At 47.7% G+C, this 23330-nt stretch overlaps 1 protein-coding gene across 1 annotated transcript; it reads left to right on the top strand.

The window, feature by feature from the left end:
- Positions 1-3718: 3718 nt before the first annotated feature.
- Positions 3719-7356, top strand: coxfal3 (cytochrome c oxidase associated subunit FA4L3). Its single transcript, XM_078529923.1, has 5 exons — positions 3719-3834; positions 3962-4018; positions 4696-4784; positions 5789-5849; positions 6956-7356. The coding sequence occupies exons 2-5, from the start codon at positions 3980-3982 to the stop codon at positions 7022-7024; spliced, it is 258 nt and encodes an 85-aa protein (XP_078386049.1). The 5' UTR covers positions 3719-3834; positions 3962-3979; the 3' UTR covers positions 7025-7356.
- The last annotated feature ends 15974 nt before the right edge of the window (positions 7357-23330 follow it).

Genomic DNA, 23330 nt, shown 5'->3' with positions numbered 1-23330 from the left:
GTACCATTTTGGAAAGTGGCATCATTGGAACAGATGCGACGGAGGTGAAGGAACTGAGAGAATGGGATGGAGTCCTTACAGGAAGCGGGGTGTGAGGAGCTGTAGTCGAGGTAGCTGTGGGAGTCGGTGGGCTTGTAATGAATATTGGTGGACACTTCCCTTGACCTCTCTTTCTCAATTTCTGGTGATGGACAGTCCACCAATATTCTTTGTTTAGTTTCCCTGCCATTTTCTTATTCCCTGGTATAAATTCTCCTGACTCCACTTGTAATGGACCCACATTTGTTTTTGCTAATCTTGAAAAACGTTTTCACTCAGTAGATGGTGGGGGATCTGGAACTCATTGCCTGAAAGGGTTTTAGAGGCAGAAACCTTCATTGCATTTTATAAAATACTTGGATCTGCTCCTGTCGTGCTATAACCTACAGGGCTGTGAACCAAAAGCTGAAAGCGGCATTAGGTTGGATAGTGTTTACCACTGGCACAGGCACAATGGGGGCCGAAAGGCCCGGCAATGCCACAAATTTCCTGTTTCGATATCTTCTTATGATCGGCTGCAGTGAGACCCCCTCCATGTAACCACGGGGATTATCTGCAGTGTCCCTCCCTCCGCACACTGTGGTGCAGCCAGTTGTTGCCATGTTCAGTGTGACCGGTTGGGAGGGATGGGGTGGAACTGGCTTCTTTCAACAACATCTTTATTTCCTTCAGGTCCTCTTCCACCCAGTAGATGAAAGATGCTGGTTATTCCGTGTGTGGTAAGAAGCTACTTACAACAAGTGCTGACTCCTTCACAGGTAAATAATTATCAGTAACACCCACAGACTGTGATCAAAGTCCCATTCCTAAAAGTACAGAACCTAACAAGTACCGGGCTGTGAAATAGAAAACAAAAACAGAATTACCTGGAAAAACTCAGCAGGTCTGGCAGCATCGGCGGAGAAGAAAAGAGTTGACGTTTCGAGTCCTCATGACCCTTCAACAGGGCTGTGAAATAGACCCTTTCAAATTCAAACTGTGCTTTGTGAAAGATAGAAAGTAGAAGAAAGTATTTTCCCAGTGACAAATTTTATAAACAAAATGATCAAATAAATGGAAGTTAATTAGTTGGGTGATTTAGCAGAAATAAGTATTTTAACCATTTGATTAAACAGATTTTAGACTGAAGTTGATCTGTCTCTGTGGCCCTCTTTCTAGTTTCTAATGGGAATTTGTGTCTCTGTGCAACATTTGCATGACAATGTGTCTGTCTGTGTCTACCTCTGTGTGCCTATTGTGTCTGTCTCTGTGCCCATGTCTCCTCACCTCCTTGTGACTACCTCTCTCCCTCTGTTGTCTCTCACTGTCTCTCTATCTCTCTCTCACTTTCTCTGCCTCACTCTGTCTCTGTGACTGTCTCACTGTCTACTGTCTGTGTCACTCTCTCACTGTCTGTGTGTGTGTGTCTCTCATCCCCTGCCTCTCACTCTGTCTGCCTTTCTCTGTGTGTGTGCCTGTCTCTCTGTCTGTCTCTCTCTATCTCACTCGCTGGGCTGAATTTTATGCTGACTGGGTGGGCACATGCCCGACCAACCTGAATGGGAGTGAAGTGTGCGAGATGACGCGGGCGAGTGTCCCGACATCATCCCGCACTCGCACGATATTTCAGTCAGCATGTGTGCACAAAAGTCAGAAGTGCGCCCGGCGACAATTTAGGAGGACAATTAAGCCCATTAATGGTGCATCTGTCTGTCATTTTACACAGTCTGTCCAACATTACAGTTGGCGGACGGGCGAAACGGCCTTTACATTTTTCATCAAACCTGCTCCTGTCAGCACTCAGCCCCGCCCATGGAAACATCATTGCCCACCCTCTCCCCGTCCCCACCCTCTCCCCCTCCCCGCCCTCTCCCCATCCCTGCCCTCTCCCCACCCCCGCCCTCTCCCCACTCCCGCCCTCTCCCCACCCCCGCCCTCCCCCACCCTCTCCCCCTCCCCACCCCCGCCCTCCCCTCTCCCCCTCCCCACCCCCGCCCTCCCCCTCCCCACCCTCTCCCCCTCCCCACTCTCTCCCCACCCCGCCCTCTCCCCACCCCCGCCCTCTCCCCACTTCCGCCCCCACCCCCACCCTCTCCCCACTCCCACCCCACCCCCGCCCTCTCCCCACCCCCGCCCTCTCCCCACTCCCACCCCCTCCCCACCGCTGCCCTCTCCCCACCCCCGCCCTGCCCCCGCCCTCTCCCCATCCCCACCCCCACCCCCACCCTCTCCCCACCCCCATCCTGCCCCCGCCCCAGCAGCAATGAGCTTTTCAGCGCACGCTTCATGTTGCTTGGCCGTTAATTGGCCAGCCAGCGGGAAATCACAGACAGAGGCCGATCGTGGTCAGTGGTCCATTTCCCGACTACTCCCAGGCCTGCCGATCACGCCCGCCCACCAAGCTGAAAATTCAGGCCTGTGTGTGTATCTGTCACACACTCTCTGTCTCACTCTCTCTCTCTCTGTCTGTCTCACACTCTCTCTCTCTATGTCTGTCTCACATTCTCTCTCTGTGTCTGTCTCACACTCTCTCTCTCTGTGTCTGTCTCACTGTCTCTCTCTCTGTGTCTGTCTCACTCTCCCTCTCTGTGTCTGTCTCACACACTCTGTGTCTGTCTCACTGTCTCTCTCTCTGTGTCTGTCTCACTCTCTCTCTCTGTCTGTCTCTCTCTCTCTCTATGTCTGTCTCACACTCTCTCTCTGTGTCTGTCTCACACTCTCTCTCTGTGTCTGTCTCACACTCTCTCTGTGTCTGTCTCACTGTCTCTCTGTGTCTGTCTCACACACTCTCTCTCTGTCTGTCTCACACACTCTCTCTGTGTCTGTCTCACACTCTCTCTGTGTCTGTCTCACACTCTCTCTCTGTGTCTGTCTCACTCTCTCTCTCTCTGTGTCTGTCTCACACTCTCTCTCTGTGTCTGTCTCACACACTCTCTCTGTGTCTGTCTCACTGTCTCTCTCTCTGTGTCTGTCTCACTCTCTCTGTCTGTCTCTCTCTCTCTCTATGTCTGTCTCACACTCTCTGTGTCTGTCTCACACTCTCTCTCTGTGTCTGTCTCACACTCTCTCTCTCTGTGTCTCTCACACCCTCTCTCTCTGTGTCTGTCTCACTCTCTCTGTCTGTCTCTCTCTCTCTCTCTATGTCTGTCTCACACTCTCTCTCTCTGTGTCTGTCTCACTGTCTCTCTCTGTGTCTGTCTCACTCTCTCTGTCTGTCTCTCTCTCTCTATGTCTGTCTCACACTCTCTCTCTCTGTCTGTCTCACACACTCTCTCTGTGTCTGTCTCACACTCTCTCTCTCTGTGTCTGTCTCACACACTCTCTCTGTGTCTGTCTCACACACTCTCTCTCTCTGTCTGTCTCACACACTCTCTCTGTGTCTGTCTCACACTCTCTCTCTCTCTCTCTGTCTGTCTCACTCTCTCTCTCTGTGTCTTTTTCTCCCTGACTCTCTCTCTCTCTGTCTCACTCAATCACTCTGTCTCTCTCTCTTTCTGTGTCTGTCTCACTCTCTCCCTGTCTCTCTCTCACTCTCCGTCTGAGCGTCTCTCCCCCCTCCCCTCCCCTTTGCGGTTGTTTCCGGGGTTTCGGTGCCATTCCAGCTGTTGCCAGCAGAGTGCGCACTGAGACCGCAGCTCGCGGATCCCCATCACTGTGCCTTTTGCTCTCGATATGAGTCGGTTGCTGTTGATTCCTGTGTACGTGATGGGAGAGGCGACCTACCTGGGCTGATACTAAAACACATCAGAGAGTCAGGAAGCAGAAAACTTTACAGCTCAGCTGGTTGGCCTCGCCTGGAGAAGAGCTGAGACAGTGGTAAACAAACTTTCCTGTTGTTATTGTTGATAAATAGTTACCAAATTAATAAAAAGTTGCCAACAATCTGCAGATAACTTGAATAAATTAATGAGCGTTTTTCTTGTTTCCATTTTGCAATAACCAGAAGTTTTACCGATTGAAAATGTTGCGATTCTTTGCGCTGCTGCGAAAGAGGAAAGAGGTGAGAATTTATTTCAAATTCCAATTGTCTCGTTTCTTTAACAAAAAAGTTTTCTCTGAATTATCGTCTCAATTAATTCCCCCTGGAAACTGTTTCAATCAATTTCAGGGGGGGGACGCCAACATTTTTAGAAATTTAATTCACTTTCAGTAAGAAAGCGGATTTTGCGAATTCTGTGAGAAACCGTTAATTTAAAGTAAAATTCCAACTGTTGAACTTATAATTGTTGAACATTCTTCATTGCCCCGGCGCAGCCTCGGGCTGTTAAAAACTCAGGGGTCACATTTCTCAGCTGTAATATTCACCCCGCCCCTGGGGGACAAGTGAAACTCTGGGAGCACCAGCCCTTTCTCCAAAACTCATCGCTTCTCCCCTTAATTATTAATTATCTCCTGTCCCTCCCAGTCCATTTCCGACAGAGAATTGGATGGGACACTTTGAGGGGCAGAGATGAGCAGCTCAGAGGGTGAATGGGACTTTGCCTCTGGGCTCTGGTCACTCGCATCTCCCTCACAATCACAGGCTCAAAACCCCCAGCTCTAATTTTTGTTGCAATCATTTCTCAGAACAAACACAATTTGGTTTATTATTTTCTGTTCTTTTTTTGATTCTATTTTCTGTTGTTTGTGGTAGTTTTATTTTTGGTTGAGTAAATTTCTCTCTTTCTCTCTCTCCAGCTCATTCCTATTGTGGCTCTAATGACCACCGCTGCATCAGCCGGTACTGGTACCTGCATCTACTTCCTCACCACCAAGACCGATATCATGTAAGATCCACTGAACCCGGGGGTCTCAGGAACCTCCCCGCCTCCCCGGCTTTGTTAACCATTTATATTTCTCAGTTCACTCGGAGCAGCTAATTTCCTGTAAATGTATGTTTGAATTTGACAGAACAAAAGAGGAAAAGGGAAGAAGTGTAATTATATATTTTACAAATTGAATAGTCCCAGCTTGTTGCAAATTGTGAACTGCAAAGTCATGGAGCCCTGAGCAGTGTTTATGCCCCTGTTGTGTTTGTGTATGAAAGTGATTTTCCTGTGTGCGTTAGTGTGCTGATTGTGGATGGAGACAGGCTTGTGTCTTCAGTATGTGGATGGGTGGGGGGGTGTGTGGTGGGTGGGTGGGTGAATCGCTGGGTGAGGGTGTGTGTGGTGGGTGGGTGGGTGAATCGCTGGGTGGGTGGGTGGGTGAACCGCTGGGTGGGGGGGTGTGTGGTGGGTGGTGAATCGCTGGGTGAGGGTGTGTGTGGTGGGTGGGTGGGTGAATCGCTGGGTGAGGGTGCGTGGGGTGGGTGGGTGGGTGAACCGCTGGGTGAGGGTGGGTGGGTGAGTGAACCGCTGGGTGAGGGTGTGTGTGGTGGGTGGGTGGGTGAACCGCTGGGTGAGGGTGTGTGTGGTGGGTGATGAATCGCTGAGTGAGGGTGTGTGTGGTGGGTGGTGAATCGCTGAGTGAGGGTGTGTGTGGTGGGTGGGTGTTGCTGGGTGGGGGTGTGTGTGGTGGGTGGGTGGGTGTTGCTGGGTGGGGGGGTGTGGTGGGTGGGTGAATCGCTGGGTGGGGGTGTGTGTGGTGGGTGGGTGGGTGAATCGCTGGGTCGGGGTGTGTGTGTGGTGGGTGGGTGTTGCTGGGTTTGGATCAGGCTGGGTGCGTGTGTAGAGAGCACTCAGGAATGAGGACACAGTCTAAAACTAGACTGTGAGATCTAATCACTTTTTAAAATACTGATAAACTGGTTCTTTGTTGTTGTTTCTAATGTTGTTTTCACCTGTTGTAGAATCAATAAAACAGGGAACCCGACTCCCTGGGAGAACGTGGACCCCAAGAAATCCCAGAAGGTATTTGATCAACTCTCGTTCTTCTAAGCTGCTGATGCTGGGTATGAGCCAGTCCTTTCCCAAAGTGTGTGATTCAAGGCAAAACCCAACATTAGGCAATAATAGACAAAGGGAAGGAAGAGTATGGGCTGAACATTAGCAGCCCAGAGAAATTTGCAAATCACAGTGACACATAAATTGAAGAGAATCCTGGCAAACAGCTTAACGGTGAGTCAGGATTGCAAGCTGATGTCACTCATTCATGCCCCAGTTAAGGAGTCCAGCAGTGCCCCTGTCAGCTCACACCACTGAACAGGCGCTAAATGAGAGTTACAAAGACTTTCTCCTCCTGTGACCATCTCTCCAGAATCTGCTAATTTCACTCGCTCAGGCAATGTCTAATAAATTAATTTACCCACTGATTCCTCTACCCGTGTTCAGGATCCAGTTGGTGCTGGAAATTTCAATTGATGAGGATGTTTACAAAGTCCCAACACATTTCCTAAAATATCTACCTTTAATTTAATTTCAATTGAGACAAAAATTGAAATACATGTGCACCTTGCCCCAGTCTGTGTGAGGAGAACCAAATGCATGGATCGAGAAATTCCAAGATGATTAAAAATGAATGATCAGTGCAGAGAGTTGTGACCAGTCATTCAGAATGTCCCTTTGCTTCAGCACACTCTATTTAAAATGAACCTTATTGAGAATTTGCAGTGTTGTGAGGAGAGAGAGGCCAAAGTTTTCACTTTGCACATTATTTCGAGCTGACCTTTCACATTGTTTTGGGAAGGGTGAACTCTAATCCCGTTGATGGGTTTAAATGCTGAGGAACTTCTGCTCATTCAAGTGCATCTCCAGGATGATATTCCACTTACCTGCCCCACCCTCCCCCAAACCCACCCAGACTCACCAGGACGTTAAAAGAAGTTGTATATTTTTCCATTTTCTTTCATTAACCTTTTGGAAATGGGATTAAAGGCTGTTTGAGTGACAACCAGGAATAGTCAGTATTCCTAAAGCCAGTATCATTTGTGTTGTAAAGATCTGATAAAATGTTTGGATTAACAGCTGAGAGTTGGAGACAGTAAAACCCTCTGCTTGTCTCTCCTTTCCTCATGCAGCTCATGACCATCACCCAGAAATGGGAGCCAGTAGAGGAGCTTCAGATGCTGAAACGTTACACCAAATGAGCGTGCGGATTATTGGTGATGTTAGCACTGAGCAGTTCACTGATTTACTTCTGCTCAAACTCTGACTGGAGCAGCGCAGAGACGTTTCTGCTTCAATTTTAGGATTTCGTCACAAATCATCAATATTCCAGTATGCTTACCCACCTCCCCCTCCCCACTTGTCTCCCTCCCTCCCTCCCTCCCTCCCTCCCTCCACTCCTACCTCTGTCTTCAGGGTGAATCTCCACTGGGCGGTGGAGAAGCAACATCTGTGATTCAGTCATTGAAATCATTCCTACCCATAAAATATATAAACTATTACATTAAATAAACAACATATAATTTAAGTGTGATCAGAGTGTGTAATTAAATGCAAAATTAGATTTTAAGATCACTGTTTTGTATCTCACATCTGAGATGATTTTTATTCTTCATCACTAACTGATTCCCCTCCGCAAACTGCACAGATAAACCGTTGGCTGTTTGTTTGATAGTAAGCATTTTGTTTTTTATAGAAAATTTTGTACAGTTAATAATTTGTCCTGGAGATTTCTAGGATAAATAAAACTGCACAGAGTCTAGTTGTGCACACCTATATACACCAGGTATACCTGTATCTGGCCATGTATACCTGTACCTAGCCATAAATATCTGCACCTGGCCGCGTACCCCTGCACCAGGCCGCGTGCCCCTGCACCAGGCCGCGTGCCCCTGCACCGGGCCGCGTGCCCCTGCACCGGGCCGCGTACCCCTGCACCGGGCCGCGTACCCCTGCACCAGGCCGCATACCCCTGCACCTGGCCGCGTACCCCTGCACCTGGCCACGTACCCCTGCACCGGGCCGCGTACCCCTGCACCTGGCCGCGTACCCCTGCACCAGGCCGCGTACCCCTGCACCTGGCCGCGTACCCCTGCACCTGGCCGCGTACCCCTGCACCAGGCCGCGTACCCCTGCACCTGGCCGCGTACCCCTGCACCAGGCCGCGTACCCCTGGCCCTGCCCCCTGTGTCGAGTCAGAATCATCATCGACCAATCTCATAGCAAATTAATGAAACAGTTTGCTGGCTGCGAAGACAGCTCCCTGTTTATAATCAGGCACAGAAATGGACCCATTGCCCCATTGAGCAAGAAAACCTTTTGTTTCTGATTGAAGAGTGCTCAGCAGCAGGATTCCTAAATGGACTGGATAGAGACTGTGAAATGATCATCACCAATAAAGTCAGCCCAGGTTCCGAATCCTATTGTTCTTCCCAAAAAGATGTTGATTTCGGAATCTCTTTCCTGACCCAGCAGCAGACAACAAAACTGTTTTAAACCCACATCAGATTCATCAACTTTCAATACACAAATAATTCTTACCAAGGAGACAGGAGATCCCCAATTTGATGAGGCTGTCCTACTCCAGATCACTGCCTTCTGTCTATCGGCACCAGCATCGTCACAGGAGGATGTGCAATTATCGATGATCAATGCACATTGATGGTATATCGACAGGGACTGCAGACTTATAAAGCACAAGGAGCATTTCCTGTTCTTATTAATCAGCAAGTTTCTGGTAGATTTAAATCAGAGATGAGGAGGAATTACTTTTCTCAAAGGGGTCGTGAATCTGTGGAATTCACTACCTCAGAGTGCAGTGGATGCCGGGACACTGCATAAATTTAAGGAGGAGATAAACAGATTTTTAATTAGTAACGGGTTGAAAGGTTATGGGGAGAGGGCGGGAAATTGGAGTTGAGGCCGAAATGAGATCAGCCATGATCGTAATGAATGGCGGGGCAGGCTCGAGGGGCTGAATTGCCTACTCCTGCTCCTAGTTCTTATGTTCTGGTTGAATCGTGTGACTGTGCCGTGGGCAATGGCTGCAGGTTAGAATCGGTGTGAATGTCCCAGGATTATCTGGATGGTGAGATTCACTCTCAGAACGTTCATCTGACTTGGCTGAAAATGTGTGGCAGGAGATGAATCTGAACGTTTACATTTCCTGCCCTGGAACAGGGGGGAATTCAATTCCTATTACTTACAATAAGGGATGATATCTTATAAGTTAATTTGATTTTCACAACTCCAGAACTGTCTAGAGTAACGGTCAGGCATCTGATAGTCCAAAAAACAATCAATATACTTGCTGTGGCCCATTCGACAGTCACTGGGTTACTGAGATTTGATCAGAACTAGACAGACATTTACAGTTTCTGAATTGAGTCTATTTATGAGGTTTGTCCTTCTCTCCCTTGAGAATGAACATTTCCACATCCTTCAAAGAACAGAAATCTGCATCGTGCCTTTCACAATCTCAGAACATCTCAAAGTGCTTTCTAGCCACTGTTGTAAAGCCAGAAACACAGCAATTTGTGCACAGCGAGATCCCACATACAGCAATGAGATATTAATCAGATAATTTGTTTCAGGGATATTGGTTGAGGGATAATTATTAGCCACAGGGCAGCAGACCCGCCTGTTATTCTTCCACAGGATCTTATAGATCTAACAGACAGAGCAGAGAGAGCTTCAGTTTACCCCTTACCTGAAAAGCAGCAACTTCAACAGTGCAGAAATCTGAAATAGCGCCACACTGTCGGAGGGTCAGTACTGAGGGAGCACGGCACTGTCAGAGGGTCAGTACTGAGGGAGTGCTGCACTGTCGGAGGGTCAGTACTGAGGGAGCGCTGCACTGTCAAGGGTCAGTACGGAGGGAGCACGGCGCTGTCGGAGAGTCAGTACTGAGGGAGCGCCACACTGTCAAGGGTCAGTACTGAGGGAGTGCCGCACTGTCGGTGGTCAGTAGTGAGGGAGCTCCGCACTGTCAGGGGGTCAGTACTGAGGGAGTGCCACACTGTTGAGAGTCAGCACTGAGGGAGCGCCTCACTGTTGGGGGCCAGTAGTGAGGGAGCTCCGCACTGTCGAGGGTCAGTAGTGAGGGAGCTCCGCACTGTCAGGGGGTCAGTACTGAGGGAGTGCCGCACTGTTGGGGGCCAGTAGTGAGGGAGCTCCGCACTGTCGAGGGTCAATAGTGAGGGAGCTCCGCACTGTCGAGGGTCAATAGTGAGGGAGCTCTGCACTGTTGAGAGTCAGTAGTGAGGGAGTGCCGCACTGTTGGGGGCCAGTGGTGAGGGAGCTCCGCACTGTCGAGGGTCAATAGTGAGGGAGCTCCGCACTGTCGAGGGTCAGTAGTGAGGGAGCTCTGCACTGTCGAGGGTCAGTAGTGAGGGAGCACCGCACTGTCGAGGGTCAGTACTGAGGGAGTGCCGCACTGTCGAGGGTCAGTAGTGAGGGAGCGCCGCACTGTCGGGGGGTCAGTACTGAGGGAGCGCCACACTGTCAAGGGTCAGTACTGAGGGAGTGCCGCACTGTCAAGGGTCAGTACTGAGGGAGCACGGCGCTGTCGGAGGGTCAGTACTGAGGGAGTGCTGCAGTGTCGAGGGTCAGTACTGTGTTGCCCAGAACCATCAGTGAAACTAAGATAAAAGCAAAAAACTGCGGATGCTGGAAATCCAAAACAAAAACAAAAATACCTGGAAAAACTCAGGTCTGGCAGCATCTGCGGAGAGGAACACAGTTAACGTTTCAAGTCCGTATGACTCTTCAACAGAACTAAGGAAAAATAGAAAAGGGGTGAAATAAAAGCTGGTTTAAGGGGGGGGGGGGGGGGGTGGGACAAGAAGAGCTGGATAGAGGGCCAGTGATAGGTGGAGATAACCAAAAGGTGTCACAGACAAAAGGACAAAGAGGTGTTGAAGGTGGTGATATTATCTAAAGGAAGGAAATATGGCTGTGAAAGCGGGTTTTAGTAAACACCTTGTCAAACACCAGGAGAGAAATGGAAAGCAATGAAGGTGAACAAGGCAAGAGAGAGATACGGAAATCCTGACGTAGAGAAGAGCAAAACTGCCAGACCTGCTGTCAATTTCATCAGTGAAACTCACTTTTGATAAAGTTACTCAGCAATCACCTTCAGTGAATGTATTTTTCTCTGTATCTCTCTGCTCCTAAATGTCGAAATATCCAGATGCCAGACTCTGTCAGAATACATTCAAATCTCACTCAGAAACCACACATTAATGGGCAGTATCGTTATTCCGAAGCTAAGAAAGCTTCTCTTATCTGTTACTCCTGTTAGTCTCGCTGTCAGATGACCAGCGGATTTGTGCTGACTCACACCACCAACTCTGCATTTCTGAGAAAAGGAAGTAAGTACTGGAAATATTTCAAACCATTAACTATCTGAAAATTGCTTCATTCTCCAGGCTGCAGTTTCCCTCTGTTAATTCCAAAGACCAAATGCCAGAAATGTATTCCTGCAAAAGCCCCGCCTGTTCCTGGAAACTGAAATACTGGATCATGAGATGTCCCACCCATTTTAAAAGTTATTTTATTTCCCTAAAAATTGATAAAGACAGAGAAAACAGAATATGAGAGTAAACTAGCAAGGAATATATCTGATTGTGAGAGAGCTTAAACAAGAATGTAAACAGGAAGAGATTAGCAAACGTAAATGTGGGACCCTAAGAGGCAGAGGCAGGAGAAATTATAAATCAGGAGTAAGGAAATGATAGAGACATTAAACAAACGTTCTGGATCTGTCTAGGACCTGACATCTTAGGTCTCAGGGATGTAGAAGGGGCAACTGCAGAGATAGTGACAGTACCTGGGTGTGATTTTGTAAAACTCCCCAGATTTAAGATCGGTGCCAGTGAATTGGGTGTAACTCTGCTAATTCAAGAAAGGAGGAAGAGAGAAAACCGGGAACTGACATCAATCACTGGGAAAATGCCGGACGTGGTAACAAAACACTTAGAAAATCAGACTATGATTAGTCAAAATGGCTTTATGAAAGGGAAATTGTGTTTGCAAATCTCTTAGAGGTTTTTGAGAATGTAACCAACAGTGTAGATAAATAGAAACTAGTGGATGTGGTATATTTGAATTTTCAAAAGATATTTGATAAGGTATCACTCAAAACGTTGCTACACAAGATAAGGGCTAGTGGGGTTTTGATGAAACGTTGTTGACCCGAAACATAGGCTGGTATTCTCCAGCCCCTCGAACCAGCGGGATCTTCCGGTCCAGGTGATGTGAATGCGGATTTCAATGGCTCTCTGGGTCCGCCGCGGGGGGGTGAGGAGAGGCTGGAAATTTCCGGCCATTAACTCTGTTTCTCTCTCCACCGATGCTGTTGACCCCACTGAGTGTTTCCAGCATTTTCTGTTTTATTTCAGATTTCCAGCATCTGCAGTATTTTGCTTTTGTTTATGGGCTCACGGGTGAGGGCTGGTATATTAGCGTGGATAGAGGATTAGTTAAAGCACAGAAAAGAGGATGCAGGAATAAATGGGTCATTTTAAGGTTGTAAGGCTGTTACTTGTGGGATTCCACAAAGATCTGTTGTGGGGCCTCAACTGTTTGCAATCTATGTTTATGACTTATATGAAGGGACTAACAGTAGTGTACCTATGTTTGCTGACAATACATTGTTAGTTGAGAAAGCTTGTTGGGTCTATTTTCTCTGGAGTTTAGAAGAATGGGTGATTTTAATCTGCATATTGACCGGACAAATCAGATTGGCTGGGGTAACAATTTGTTGATGGTACAAAAATAGGTGGGAGGGCATGTTGTGATGAGAACATAAGGAATCTGCAAGGGGATATAGATAGGCTGAGTGAGTGGTCAAAAACTTGGCAGATGGAGTTTAATGTAGGAAAGTGTGAGGTCATGCACTTTGGTAGGAAGAATCAAAAGGCAGACTATTATTTAAATGGAGAGAGACTCCAAAAAAGTGCAGCACAGAGGGATCTGGGTGTTCTTATGCATGAAACACAAAAAGTTAGCATGCAGGTGCAGCAAGTAATTAAAGTGGAAAATGGAATTGTGGCCTGTATTGCTAGGGGGTTGGAGTTTAAAAATAGGGAAGTCTTGTTACAACTGTACAGGATGTTGGTGAGGCCACACCTGGAGTACTGTGTACAGTTTTGGTCCCCGTATTTAAGAAAGGATATACTGGCATTGGAGGCAATTCAAAAGAGATTCACTAGGCTGATTCCTGGGATGAAGGGGTTGACTTATCAAGAACGGCTAAACAGGTTAGGCCTTTATTCATTAGAGTTTAGAAGAACGAGGGGTGATCTTATTGAAATGTACAAGATTCTGAGGGGGCTTGACAGGGTAGATGTTGAGAAAATGTTTCCACTATTGGGGGAACCTTGAACTAGGGGACATAGTTACAGAATAAGGGGACATTTATTTAAAAGTGAGATATGAAGGAATTTCCTCTCTCAGAGGGTAGTGAATGTCTGGAATTCTCTACCCCAGAGAGTTGTGGAGACTTGATCACAAAGCATTTAAAGAGGAGGTAGATAGATTTTTAGAATATCAGGGAGCTGAGGGCTATGAGGAGCTGGCACGAGAGGAGTTGAGGCCTGGGGCAGATCAGCCATGATCGCATTGAATGGCCGGGCAGCCTTGAGGGGCCGAATGGCCTAATCCTGCTCCTATTTCTTATGTTCTTATGAATGAGAGGCAATCTCATTGAAACCTATAAAACTCTGAAGGGACCAGATAGGTACTGAGAGGTTGTTTCCATTGGTCGGGGAATCTAAAACACGGGGACACAGTCTCAGGAAAAGGGGTTGATCATTTCGGACCGAGATGAGGAGAAATTTCTCACTCAAAGGCTTGTGAATCTTTGACATTCTCTACCCCAAAGGGTGGTGGAGGTTCCATTGTTGAATAGATTTAAGGCTGGGATAGACAGATGTTTGGAGTGTCAGGGAATTAAAGGGATATGGGGAGCAGGTGCAAAAATGCCCAAAATCAGCCATGATCGTATTGAATAGCAGAGCAGCCTCGATGGGCCGAGTGGTCAACTCCTGTTCCTGTTTCTTGTGTAAGTCGTGAGGAGGACACAAAGAGTCTGCAGGAAGGTGATAGAGTTTGATGTGGGGAAATGTGAGTTTATTAATTTCGGCAAGAAGAACAAAGAGGATTTTTATAATTGTGAAAAGCTATTGAATGTTGGTGTGCAGAGGAATTTGGGTACACAAAATTCAGTATGTTAACATGCAGATACAGCAAGATTTAGTAAGACAAACGGCACTTTGGATGGTCTTTATTGCAAGGAGATAGAATACGAGAGTAAGGATGTCTTGTCGCAGTTATACCAGGCTTTGGTGAAACTGCACCTGGAGAAGTGTGTACAGTTTTGGTCTTTGTACTTCAGGAAGGACTCGCCATTGGTGGAGCGCAACAAAAGGTTCATGAGACTGATTCCTGGGTTCAGAGGGTTGTCTGATGTGGAGAGATTGAGTAGAATGGGCCTATATTGCCTGGAGTTTAGAAGAATGAGAAGTGATCTCATTTAACATTATAGGAGTATGAGAGAGCTCTGATCGGGTAGATGTTGAAAGGCCATTACTCTATCAATCCCCAGCAAAAGTGATCAGAAACTCTCTGTCTGAGCAGGATTGCTCTGTTGAATGAGTTGCTCCCAAAGTTCATTTTTAACAGATGCTATGAAAAATGTTATCTTATTTCAACTGATTGATGTCTTTGCATAAAAAGTAAAATACCATAAACTGTCGTTACATCACATAACCGAGAGAAGATGTTTACACAGTGTTTTAGCTGAGAAGATACAGAGAGGCTGGATGTGAAACCTGCTGAGTAAACTGTTCTTCAATTGGGGTATTTTAACCAAGTCTCACTCTCTACAGTTTTTCAATCAGGCCGGAGAGAGATTACTAATTACAAGTGATCTCTCTCCACTGGGTGCAAATGGTGGGAACAGGGAGTGGTGTCTGGGAGTTTTTTCATTGATGACCTTTGTAACATGAACAGTGACTCACGAGCTTGACTTTTTTGGTTGTTAGGCATCACCAAGATGTTGAGAAATTATCGAATAACAACCAGGAAATAGAAGATTTCCAATGCCACACCCCTCATGATTTTAGGATCAGTTAAATGAGAGATTAATTTGTGGTGGCAGAGAAGGTGAAAGAGAATCACAGAATTGTTACGCTGTAGGAGGCCATTTGGCCCATCCTGTCTGCACTATCTCTGAGCATTTTAACTTAGTGCCAACCTCCTGCCTTTTCCCCGTAACCGTGAGCATTGTCTTTATTTAGATAATGATCCAATGCCCTCTTGAATTGCCCCAATTGAACCTGCCTCCACCACACTTCCAGGCAGTGCATTCCAAACCCTAACTACTCGCTGTGTGAAAAAGTATTTTCTCATCTCACATTTGCTTCTTTTGCAAAACACTTTAAAACTCTGGTTCTCGATCTGTTTATGAGCAGGAACAGTTTCTCCCTATCTACTCTGTCCAGACCTCTCATAATTGTGAAAACTTCTATCAAGTCTCCTCTTAGCCTTCTCCACCCCAAGGAAAACAGTCCCAACTTCTCCAATCTTTCCTCATAACTGAAGTGTCTCATCCCTGGAACCATTCTTGTAAACCTCTTCTGCACTGTCTCCAATGCATTCACACCCTTCCTATAGTGTGGTGCCCAGAACTGTGCACAAGGAGGGAGGGATTTACATTCCTGGGGCATTAGAATCAGTTCTGGAGTGGGAGGGATCTGTTCAAGCGAGACTGGATTGGGAGCAATGTGGTCCTGTGGGACAGGGTTCAAACTAACTAGGCTGGGGGTGGGGGGTGGGGGTGGGGGGTGGGGGTGGATGTGAAGCATTCGAGGAGGGGTACACAGAGTAACAAACAGCATCATTCTAAAGAGCAGCTTTGAAACCAGAGGGATCACACAGGAATTGAGAGAAATGCAACGTGGTCTAAAATAGACTTGGAGTGCATGTGTGTAAATACATTGAGCATAGTAAATGAGGTTAATGAGCTGTAAACACAAATTGTCACATTGTACTATAATATAGTGTAATAAGAGAGATTCGTATCAAAGAAGGGGAGAACTGAGAACTTAATATCCCTGACCTTTAGTGTTCAGGAAAGATGGGAAAGGAAAATAGAGAGTGGTGGTGGTAGTATTGATCAAAGATACTTGTTACAATCCCAGCTAATGTTACTATCAGACAAGTCAGGTCCCAGGGTAGATCCAGCTTGGTAGATCCTAACTTTTAGCTTTTGTTTGGAAATGTGGAGAGCAGTTACTGAACACATTCACAGGAGTCAGCTGTGGAACTTTTAACAAAAGAATAAAACATTCATTAAAGAGAAAAAGAACTATATTACAATGCTCATTCGCCCACAACTATATCTTTACAGATACATACAGATTTGTAAGGATAACACAAGTTACAAAAATCTATCTTATACTCTAATGTTCACAGTAAGTATACAGTCCACCTACTAATAGGTAAACTGTGGTCAGACACACCACACTCCAAAGCCAAGTGACAGGTGCCACCCCAAACAGATGCTATGGATCCCTCATCAACTCCACACCCCCCCAGACACTTGTCACACCGTGAACTAACCAGTCTCACTGAATTCCGTCCTTCATACAAGGGTTTCCAATTTCCACTCTCGAAGTACACACCTTGGAATTTTCTCCTAAGCTACGCTTTCACTTGGACATCTTCAAAAAGGATCTGTCTCTAAGGTTTCAACCTCTCCTTCTGATGTTCCTCTCCCCAGGATCGCCATGCCAACAGAACACCACTACTTCACAGGCCCGTAGTAAGGAGTCACCCATCTTTGGCTGTCCCCTTGGATCTTCTGGCTTCTCGCAAGCCCACTTTGCCTTGATTTGGCGTTAGCATCTAATAACTTCTGCTTAATGAATGTCAAATATGCAGTGCTTAAAGGTAATAAGGTGAACAGGTGCTGAGTGTTGATTTGTTAATTATACTCAATTGTATATAAGAAAGAGTTACTCAGCACTGGCTGTCTAGTGTGTTAGAGGGGAAAAGTCAGCTCTGTAGTGTGTAATAAACAGTCTCTACCTAAACATCCCAATCTCTTGTATCCTTCACTTACAGGCTTGGGAGATGGCCAACATTCTGCTTCCCTACAGCTTCCTCTCTTTAATTTGGAACCTTTTCCTCTGCTCGTTACTTTCAATTCTACTGAACAGAACCAGTCCAGATTCCTGTTCTTTTTCCCTTAACTTCACTGCCTTCCTGGGACCATTTTCTGCTCAACTCCCTGGTTTTTGGAACTTTATTCTATCTTTGGGACCCGCTCCCTGCAGCTCCCTTCCTGCTCTGACAGTTTCTGTGGAATGTTCTACCAACTGAACTCAAATTGCTTTTCTGTTTCTCTCTGTCTCTGTGCCCACCACCACCACCCGCCACTTGTTGGTCGACAACAGCAGAGTGTTAAAAACAAAAAACTACTGCGGAGTGTCCCCTGCTTTGTTTTAACTTCCCTAAACCACCAAAGGTCGTAAAACTTCATTAAAATGCTAGTACACAAACAAACCCACAGACTTGCAGGCAACATTCTAAAGTGACCAAAATCCAGGTTGCCCCTTTCTTAACACACACATACAACATATAAATTTAACTTAAACTGAAAGCAATAACTTATTCCTAATGCACGCAACTTAATTAAAATTATCCCTAGTTCCTAACTAAATGTAACAGCTCTAGCAGAGCAGAGAGGTCAAAGGCAGAGTCTGTTTGGTTAGAATGAAGGGATAATTGAGGAGTTGTTACACTGCTGATGTACATGATAGGTCATCAAACAGTAGTAAGGAAATAGAGGAGAAAATGTACAGGCAAATTATAGAAAGTTGCAGGAACAATAGTGATAAAGGGAAATTTCAATTATCCTCCAAATTCCCCTCCAAGCCACTCACCACCCTGACTGGGAAATATATCTCCGTTCCTTCACTGTCACTGAATCAAATCCTGGATCTCCCTCCCTAACTGCACTGTGGGTGTACCTACACCACATGGACTGCAGTGGTCCAAGAAGGCAGCTCACCACCACCTTCTCAAGGGCAGCTAAGGATGGGCAATAAATGCTGGCCCAGCCAGTGACGCCCACATCCTGGGAATGAATAAAAAAGTAGACTTGGATAATAGCAGAGTAAAGGGCAAAGAGGGGGGTTTATATCATATTTGCTGCACTATTTCACCCATTACAGAAACCAGGTCTAAAATCTCCAGTGTGAGGATGTGATTCTGAGTGACATCTAAATCAGTTAGCAAATCCTTGCAATTGTTTTAAGAAAGATAACTTAAATTTATAACAGATTTCAGGTCATCTCAAAATTCTGAGCGTGAAGAAATCAGGGAGAGAGAGAGAGGATGAAGCAATCGGAGAGAATAGCAAATGTGGGATTGCAAACAGCGAACAGTTGGAAATGGGGCACTTGGATTAATTCAGCACAGCCGCCAGTGAGAGAGGGGCCGAGCGGTCGGATGCGCCATCTGGCGGCTGCAATTGACTTAGCGGCTGAGAGGCCAGATTGGGAAAGTGAAACCGAGAATCTTTGTTGACCGGTCAATTGCCTCATTCTGGAAAACAGTTTAGTACCTTCCGTGCAGGACGGGGAGAAGAGAAACTGAGAGGGTGAATTAGGGAGAGGGGAGAGGGGGAGGAGAGGGAGGGGAGAGGAGGGGGGAGAGGGAGGAGGGTTCAGTGTGACAGGCTTGGTTATCACAGGCAGCGCCTCTGTTGCTGCTTTTTTGTTTGGTCACTTTCGTAAGTACTTTTAGAAATCGTATGTTACTAAATCTAACAATTCATCATAAACCACATCCTGTTCCAACTCCATCCGCAGTCAGAGTGGAAACAAAGCTACATAAAAGCTCAGACTGACTGTGTCTAAACCCCTCGGTTAAAAAGCAGCAACAGAGGCGGCTCTGCCTGTGAAAACCAGCCTGTCACACCGAACCCTCCCCCCACCCCCTCCTCATCCCTCCCCTCTTCATCCCTCCCCCTCCCCTCCTCATCCCTCCCTCCCTCCTCATCCCTCCCTCCCTCCTCATCCCTCCCCCTCCCTCCCCTCCTCATCCCTCCCCCTCCCTTCCCTCCTCATCCCTCCCCCTCCCTCCCCTCCTCATCCCTCCCTCCCCTCCCCCTCCCTCCCCTCCTCATCCCCTCCTCATCCCCTCCCTCCCCCTCCCCCACACTCCCCCTCCCTCTCTCCCCCTCCCCCTCTCTCCCCCTCCTCCTCATCCCTCCCCCTCCCTCCCCTCCTCATCCCTCCCCCCTCATCCCTCCCCCTCCCTCCCCTCCTCATCCCTCCCCTCCTCCTCCCTCCCTCCCCCTCCCTCCCCTCCTCCTCCCTCCCCCTCCCTCCCCTCCTCCTCCCTCCCCCTCCCTCCCCTCCTCCTCCCTCCCCCTCCCTCCCCTCCTCCTCCCTCCCCCTCCCTCCCCTCCTCCTCCCTCCCCTCCCTCCCCTCCTCCTCCCTCCCCGTCCCTCCCTCCCCTCCTCATCCCTCCTCCTCCCTCCCCTCCTCATCCCTCCCTCCTCATCCCTCCCTCCTCATCCCTCCCCTCCTCATCCCTCCCCTCCTCATCCCTCCCTCCCTCATTCACCCTCTCAGTTTCTCTTCTCCCCGTCCTGTACGGAAGGTACTAAACTGTTTTCCAGAATGAGGCAATTGACCGGTCAACAAAGATTCTCGGTTTCACTTTCCCAATCCGGCCTCTCAGCCGCTAAGTCAATTGCAGCCGCCAGATGGCGCATCCGACCGCTCGGCCCCTCTCTCACTGGCCAACCCGCCGGGGAAACTCCGGGGAACTTTCAGTCAAAGCGTCTGCATTTCTCGCCTTTATTAAACCCGTTATTCTCGCTCCTGACTCCCCCCATTTAACACGCAGCCGTGTTTGAAGATTATTCAGCACTTGGGGAAAATTGAGGTTTATAATTTATTGTAACAGATTTAAATTTATATCCTCAGGAATAATTTTATGTCCCACTTTGCTGTTGATAGTTAAACTATGGATATTTTTAACAATGACACTAACAACTTTCTCTCGGGATTGAGTCACTTAAACATCCCCAATGTTCACAATAATCAAACAGGTGAAGTGACAAATTCTTCACCATTACTCAGACTCCCTTCACTCACATTAATTACATAATTAGTTTGCAATTTCTCAGCAAATGAGCAACTTAAACTTTTATTTGTGTGAAATTCCCTGTGGGTATTTTCACAGCCAAATCCAGCCCGTGAACCTGAAACTCCTGAACAAGTGAAACCAGCAAAACCAAAGCGTCCGAAGGATTAAATGTAGTTTAAGGAGAGGAAAAGGTCCAAGTTTGAACTGTGACCACCCCACCCCCCCTCAGACAGTGACCCCCCCAGTCTAAGTGACTCCCCCCAGTCTGAGTGACCCCCCCCCAGTCTGAGTGACCCCCCCCAGTCTGAGTGACCCCCCCCCAGTCTGAGTGACCCCCCCCCAGTCTGAGTGACCCCCCCACCCCAGTCTGAGTGACCCCCCCCAGTCTGAGTGACCCCCCCCAGTCTGAGTGACCCCCCCCCCAGTCTGAGTGACCCCCCCACCCCCCAGTCTGAGTGACCCCCCCACCCCCCAGTCTGAGTGACCCCCCCCCAGTCTGAGTGACCCCCCCCAGTCTGAGTGACCCCCCCCAGTCTGAGTGACCCCCCCCCCAGTCTGAGTGACCCCCCCCCAGTCTGAGTGACCCCCCCACCCCAGTCTGAGTGACCCCCCCCAGTCTGAGTGACCCCCCCCAGTCTGAGTGACCCCCCCCCAGTCTGAGTGACCCCCCCACCCCCCAGTCTGAGTGACCCCCCCCCCAGTCTGAGTGACCCCCCCACCCCCCAGTCTGAGTGACCCCCCCACCCCCCAGTCTGAGTGACCCCCCCCCCAGTCTGAGTGACCCCCCCCCAGTCTGATAGTGACCCCCCCCCCAGTCTGAGTGACCCCCCCCCCAGTCTGAGTGACCCCCCCCAGTCTGAGTGACCCCCCCCCCAGTCTGATAGTGACCCCCCCCCAGTCTGATAGTGACCCCCCCCAGTCTGAGTGACCCCCCCCAGTCTGATAGTGACCCCCCCAGTCTGATAGTGACCCCCCCCCAGTCTGATAGTGACCCCCCCCCAGTCTGAGTGACCCCCCCCAGTCTGAGTGACCCCCCCCCGCCCCCCTGTTTTATTGCTGGGAGTCCGGCTGCTGAGTGGCCGCTAAACGGGAGAAATCGCCGATGAATTTAGCCGATGGGGGATTTATGCAAATTCTGAATCCGGTTTTGCTGAAATTCCCGGACATTCTGCTCAAACCCTCGGCCAGATTTCCCACCTCATTTCATTCGGCCCCAGGGCGGGTTCCTTTAAAATCTCCACGCGAAAGATTTGAGGGGAGCGGGAATTTATATAGCAACATGTTCATCCCAATGTTCAGCCAGTTTCCTGTTACAGGAAAAACTGCTCCCGATTCTCAGCAAATCAGATCCTTTCACTCGGTGCAAATTGTTGTATTTGTTGTAACTTGGTGCAGTTTGTGTGAAAGTGGAAACAGCGAGAAAGCAGCAGCAAAGCTGCAAAGTCACCGATTTAATGTAATAATTACAAATCAGCGCGAAACTGGAGAGTCCAACTATTATTAGCGAAACAATTAAACATTCGAGAGAGAGAGAGGAATTGAGAGAAAGTTGGGGATATTTGGGTAGAATTTACACCGATTTTAGATGTAGAATTGATGCAGAATTAATTATTTGAAAACAGGTTAATATTAATACAGATGGTTCATGTTGTAGCTGAATTTTTCCAGCTATTTTTGTTTTTGTTCATGTTGTAGTCATTAATTCAAAATCACCAAATCTCTTCCCAGATTGTGATCAAACACTTGGGACTGAAACTGGTCATTAGCAAAAACCCGCCGCTACAAAGAGATTCAACCCATTTCGCTTTTTGCCTCAGACCGGTTTCTGTGAATGTTTACATAGGAGTTATCTGAAAACAACCAGTCACATCACCTCCAGGTGCCCCACATATTCCCACCTACTGAACATTAACCGCAGCCCCACATCAACTCACTCAGTCCTGCTCAGACCCTGAGCTGAAGCACATCTGGACTGGGTCATTTATTGGCTGTGATCAGGGTCCATAACCATCCGTCAATGACCCCTCTCATCCTGCAAAATACTGCGGATGTTGGAAATCTGAAATGGTAACAGAAAATGCAGCAAATACTCAGCAGGTCCGGCAGCGTCTGTGGCGAGGGAGAGTTAAGGTTTCAGGTTTGTGACCTATTCTGAAAGATCTTCGAGCTGAAAAGTGAATTCTTGTTTCTCTCTCGACCGAATGACCCCCAACTGGAAACATGTGGACCGGGCAGTTCAGATTCGGATGTGAAGCGCCTGCATTTAGCTAGCAGCCCATCTACCTGCAGCAGAAGAGCCTCCACTTGCGGACTCACCTCCAGGGACAGCGAACAGAAAACAGCCCCCAAACCCCATATCCTGATCACTGAATTCTGGAAAGGACTCGGGACTAGAAAATGCAGAAACTTCAAAATCTGTAACATTTAAATGTTACACAGACCATTTAGCTCTCTAACCCTGGGGTGGACAGTGAGCCGTTAGCAATAAACAGGAGACTGTTTAAGAAGGAAATAGATGGACTAGAAAGGTGTCGAGGGATATGGGGAGAGACTGGGAATACGGCATTGGGGTAGAAGGGCCGTTGAAGGGCCAAATGAACTTCTCCTGCTCCTATTTTCTGAGAGACCATTTGTCACAGAGTAAATGCAAAGGTGGGATGACCTCCATCCTGCTCCCACACCCACACCCCACACCCCACACCCAACTCCCTCCACCCCCTTAACCCCCCCAGACCCTCCACCCCCAACTCCCTCCACCCTCCAACACCCCCATCCCCCTCAGGATAGGGAGATGGCTGAGTAAAAGTCTAGCCAATGAGAGGTTGAAGCAGGTAAATCAAGACGATTGTTCAGAGTAACAATGAGGTCCCATAATCCTGGATTAGTGGTCACTGCTAAGGGAATGTGTGGACACCAGGCAAGGCAGTAATGGCTCCTGTAGTGAGTAGCACTCACTGTCAAAGTTAACACATGAATATTGATAAGTATGGAATTACACCCAACATTTAGAAAAAGGCAGAATGTAGTACAATAATTTTAATTTCTTGAGTTGAGGCCACAGTGCAATTAAGTTAATGATGTTAAACAGGATCAAGTATATCCTGGGTCTGAATACATTATTGAAGAATAGTTTGTAATATTATCATTGTTCAGGGACCAAGGAAGCTCATTCACATAATTACAAAGATAATCTCACTAACTTGTACAAATCATTAACTAAGTTTTCAGTTCTTTTCCTTATAAAAAGTTTATAAAGTGTGATTTCTCCGAGGGAGGTTTAGGCATTAAACAGTTAGTTTCTGTGATGTTTGAGGACAGGCATGAAGAGGTCAGCTAAA

Source organism: Cetorhinus maximus, chromosome 26, assembly GCF_964194155.1.
Source record: "Cetorhinus maximus chromosome 26, sCetMax3.hap1.1, whole genome shotgun sequence".
NCBI classification, from domain to species: Eukaryota; Metazoa; Chordata; class Chondrichthyes; order Lamniformes; family Cetorhinidae; genus Cetorhinus; species Cetorhinus maximus.
Note: the sequence above shows the minus strand (reverse complement) of the source record. Positions and strands in the feature narration are given on the sequence as shown.

Excerpts from the sequence above, each read along its gene's own strand:
- coxfal3 (XM_078529923.1), top strand. The coding sequence starts at position 3,980 with ATGTTGCGATTCTTTGCGCTGCTGCGAAAGAGGAAAGAG. Across the intron at positions 4,019-4,695 it reads TGCTGCGAAAGAGGAAAGAG|CTCATTCCTATTGTGGCTCT; the intron begins GTGAGAATTTAT and ends CTCTCTCTCCAG. Across the intron at positions 5,850-6,955 it reads ACCCCAAGAAATCCCAGAAG|CTCATGACCATCACCCAGAA; the intron begins GTATTTGATCAA and ends TTCCTCATGCAG.